General features: G+C 54.9%; 1 protein-coding gene across 1 annotated transcript in view; it reads right to left on the reverse strand.

Annotated features, from left to right (window-relative positions):
- Positions 1-4341, reverse strand: part of LOC101561622 (sialic acid-binding Ig-like lectin 8) — a 22507-nt gene that overhangs the window by 2610 nt on the left and 15556 nt on the right. The window contains 3 exon segments of the mRNA XM_023704904.1: positions 1188-1238; positions 1441-1719; positions 1893-2377. Coding sequence (XP_023560672.1) covers positions 1188-1238; positions 1441-1719; positions 1893-2377 — 815 coding nt within the window.

A 4341-nucleotide genomic window follows, 5' to 3' on the forward strand; every position in this document is an offset into this window, starting at 1 on the left:
TCTATGGAGAAATTTACAAAAAATTAATGCAGATCGGAAGAGCACACGTCTGAACTCCAGTCACGCCGCAACATCTCGTATGCCGTCTACAAAAAAAAAAAAAAAAAAAAAAAAAAAATAGAAAGAGCTTCATAGGACAAGCATGATCCAAAGTAATATCACTCAGAAAAGCTGAGCAAAGAAATGAAATGGTTGTTCCAGAACTAAAAGAAATTTCGTTAGCCCTTGTGGTTCAAAAGAAGCACATGCTTGAAAGAAGAGTGGCTGCTGGAGGAGGTTCCCTGGGGACAGAGAGGGGCAGTGACCTGGAATCTTGGGTCCCGCAGGGTGGAAGGCACAGCCGCAGCCCCTACCCTTTCCACCTCTGCACTGATGTCCCCAGCCTCCCCACTGACGGCCCCGCTCATCCCTCAGGCTGGGGACAGCAGCAGGTGGACAGCCGCTTGCCATTCCTCTGACAAGGAGAGGAATATAACCAGCCGGCTCGCTCTGGGGCATCTACTCCAGCACACACACCTCTACATACTTCCAGAAGTAGGTCCCACCTATTCATTGCACCATTTCTGTTGGCCAAATGAAGTTAGAGCCATGACTGTCCATGCCAGGCAATGCCCACCAAAGCAGGTCCACCCAGTGCTGGGCACCGCAGCCACAGAGAGCCAGGGCAATGTGTCTGTGATCCTCGGGGGCGGGGGGCAGGCCAATGCTTAGCGCAGCCAGTGTAGTGCCTTCTGAGGCTAGACTGCTGTATGCGCTGAGTGTGCGTGTGAGTGTGCATGTATGCGTGCATGTGTGTGTGTGTGTGTGTGTGTGAGAGAGAGAGAGAGAGAGAGAGAGAGAGAGAGAGAGAGAGAGAGAGTCTCCTTCTTCCAGCTCTTGGATTGAAGCTCTTGGGGGAGAAAGAGAAATGTGGGGACTGGTCCTGAGGAAGGGCCTGGAAAGGCCCACTCCAGGGATGAAAGGCCCACATCCTTGCAGGGCAGAAGAGTCTCTGCAGGAGTTTGAAGGAGTGGGGGAGGGGCTGCTGGGGACAAAGGTTCAAAGTGATCATGGGCTCTGGGTAGGGGAGCCACTGGGCCCCCAACAAGTGATCTCTGTGACTAGGGTGCACCCAGAGAGAGTAGGACCCGCCCTGCCTGGGCTGAAGCACCTGGCTCACCCACCCAACCCCCAGGGAGGCCCCGTACCCGAGCCGGATTCCTGGGTGATGACGGTTACAGTCAGGTTTTGTGGAGGGTCTGGGGCAGGAAGACACAGCAGGGCCATCAGTGGGGAGGCTGGGGGACATCTGCCCTGTCCCCAGGAGCTGCAGAGGTGGGAAGGGTAGGGGCTGCGGCTGTGCCTCCCACCCTGCTGGGCTCGGGATTCCAGGACATAGCCCCTCTCTGTTCCAGGGAGCCCCCTCCAGCAGCAGTCCTGCCATCCCTGCCCGGCTCTTACAGGAAGTGTTGAGGTGCACGGTGGTCGTCTTGGTCACACTGACCGCGGGCAGAGTCACCTGACAGGTGAGGCTGGTGCCGTGGTCCTGGGGCCGCGAGGTGAGGCTGAGCACTGGGGAGCTGCTCATGTTGGGGCCCAGGTGGGACACAGAGGCCCCCAGCCAGGAGAAGATGGGGGGCGTCCCCCGCTCACAGGCCCAGGGCACAGAGCAGGTCAGGGTGGTGGGGTGACCCGGTGCCAGGGTCCCCGCGATGAGGATGTCGGGGCTGTGGGTCAGGGCTGGTGAGAAGAAGGGACAGCGGGGTCAGGAAGGAGCTCAGAGGCGAGGCCTTGATGGAATCTTGGGATCTGCTCCTCCCGGATCTCTACAGCACAGCCCCTGACTCCATCTACGCATGTCCATCCCAGCTCTGCCTACTGCCCTCTGATTGCTGTTGAAGTCCAGGACTTACCTGTCACACGCACAGAGAGCACATTATATCTGTAAATATATCGAGCCTGTCCTCTCTCCAGCCGAAAGACAAATGTTCCCTGATCCTTCTTCCTGGCATCTCTGATGTCCAGGGAGCAGTTGTAAGCCCCAGGGTCCCCGGTGAGGAGGAATCGGCCTTCTGCTTCCTCCAGCACCTGTCGATCTGGATCATTTGTGGCCACTGGAGCAGCCTGGCCTATAGACCCACCCTTGCTCCGGAACCAGTAGCCGTAAGCCGGGTCTGACTCAGTCCATTCTCCATCGGGGTAGGTGAGCTCACAGGGCACATGGGCACACAGGCCCTCCTGCACCATCACTGAGCTCTGCACCTTCAGAGAGTATTGCTGCGTGCTCAACACGGCCTGTGCCCCAAGCAGCAGCAGCCACCGCAGCAGCAGCAGCAGCAGCAGCAGCATGTCTGCCTGGAGCTGGGGTCCCCAGGGGAGTCTGCTCAGGATCTGTGTTCTGAAGAACCCAGAGCTGCAAGAGCTGCAGGAAGCCCACAGGAAGAGCTGTGCTTCCCCGGGGAGGAGCTTCAGAGCGGCCACGGTCAGGGCCCAGTTGGCCTTTAGAGGTCAGCCCCCACCACCCACGTTCACTCCTGGGACCCTGGGACCACGAGGGCTAGAGATTGTCCACTTCAGCTGTGCAGCGCCTCACCTTCTCTGCCCACTCCCTGCTGAGGTCCTCCCCCTTGAGTGACATTTTCCACGGGGTGAAAATGGGTCCCCTCCTGACCAGACCCCGTGAGTCACCCCTGATGCCACCGATATTTGTGGAGTCTGGGATGGGACCAGAGACAGGATGGATGCAGAGACCCAGTCCTGGGCACATGAAGCCTCTCCCGCCTGCTCAGCAGCCCTGGAGGGTGGACATGTCCGCCTCCCACAGCGAGGCCATGTCACAGGCTGGGGCACTGTCCCCTAGTGGCCACTGTTCTCAGGGCGGAGGTGCCAAGTCATCTACCGTCAGAGCTTCCTGGTGGAAGGAGCTAAGACAGTTTTGTGTACGTTAAGGCTCTGTTTGATGTACATTTAAATTTTTAAAATTTTTCGGTTGTAGTAAATTTCAGAGTTTGTGAAGCTCTCATAAGGGGTGGACGTTAGCTTTGCAGTACAGTTCACTCCTGTGACAACAGGCTCTTTTCCCTAGCTTGTTGGGTATTATCTGCTCTCTTTTACTACAAACAGTTCACGCACATGGATTGATTACACCTACGCCTGGGGACCAGCGCGACACGTCCGTCCGTGAATGCTGTGAGCGCTCATCAAATGCAGCCTCCCTTTATCCATATCCTCCTCTCCAAAACTAGTTGTCAATATTCTACATTCACGTCAAATTTATGGGTTTTTTTTTTTTTTAACTTCTAGATGAGAGACTCTGGTGTGCTTGTCCTTTGGCGTCTGGTATGTTTCCTGCAGTGTCTGCCAACTACATGGATTCTGCAGCAACTGAGAGGATTACATTCTTCATGTCTGAAGAATGTTCTTTCTTTTTTTTTTCTTTTGGCAGAACCAGGGATGGATCTCAGGCCCTTGCGCTTGCCAGGGAAGTGCTTATTCCACTGAGCCATCTCCCCGGCCCCTAGAATGTTCTGTTTAGTTCTTTGTTAATTGGCCCACGGATGGGTACCCAGGCTGATTCTTTGTCTCACTACTGCGAAGAGCCCCACAGTGGCTGCAGGCATGCTGCCATGCCTTGGGCACGCTGATTTCATCCACTTTTGCTTTTTTCACACCTTGACTCTATGTTTTTTGCTGTTTGTTTGAGATAGGGTCTCTCTCTGTAGTTCACACGCAACTTGCACTCTCGGGGATCTTTCTGCGTAGGCTTCCGGAGTGCTGGGATTACAGCTGTGCACCCCCACGCCTGGCTTCATTCTTCTGGATGTAAGCTCCTGTTTTAGTTACTTTTTACTCGTTGCTGGGACAAATACCCGACACTCAAAATGAAGGAAGGAAAGGTTTATTTAGCTCACAGTTACTGGAGGGTTCAGTCCATATTTTGCTGGCTCCAAAGCAAACGACAGCAGTTCATGCGGCAGAAAATAACGAAGAGCAGAGGAGGAGCAGCAGCTGCAGCGGCGTGCATCAAGCCTCTCTCTTCCTTCTGCGCTGACTGCGAAGACCAGCGCTCCACAGCGAAGATCGGAGCTCCTCCAAAGCAGCGTGGCAGCCCAGATCAAGCTCCTCTGAAGACTGAGACTTCTCCACGGAAGTGGGGCGGGACTGCAGGAAACCGGGCAGCAGGCAGGAAGCCTTTCTCAATGCCTGGGACCTGCCCACTGGCAGGGCGAGGCCCCCACGCTGAGATCCGCTGGAGCTGATTCAGCCAAGTTGACACAATGTATCAACTAACACAGCTCCGAAGTGAAATAGCTGGTGGTACTATTTTTTTTTTTAATTTTTTTTTATTTATTTATTTGAGAG

The sequence above is a fragment of the Octodon degus genome, unplaced genomic scaffold (assembly GCF_000260255.1).
Source record: "Octodon degus isolate 3935 unplaced genomic scaffold, OctDeg1.0 scaffold00206, whole genome shotgun sequence".
Classification (NCBI taxonomy): domain Eukaryota; kingdom Metazoa; phylum Chordata; class Mammalia; order Rodentia; family Octodontidae; genus Octodon; species Octodon degus.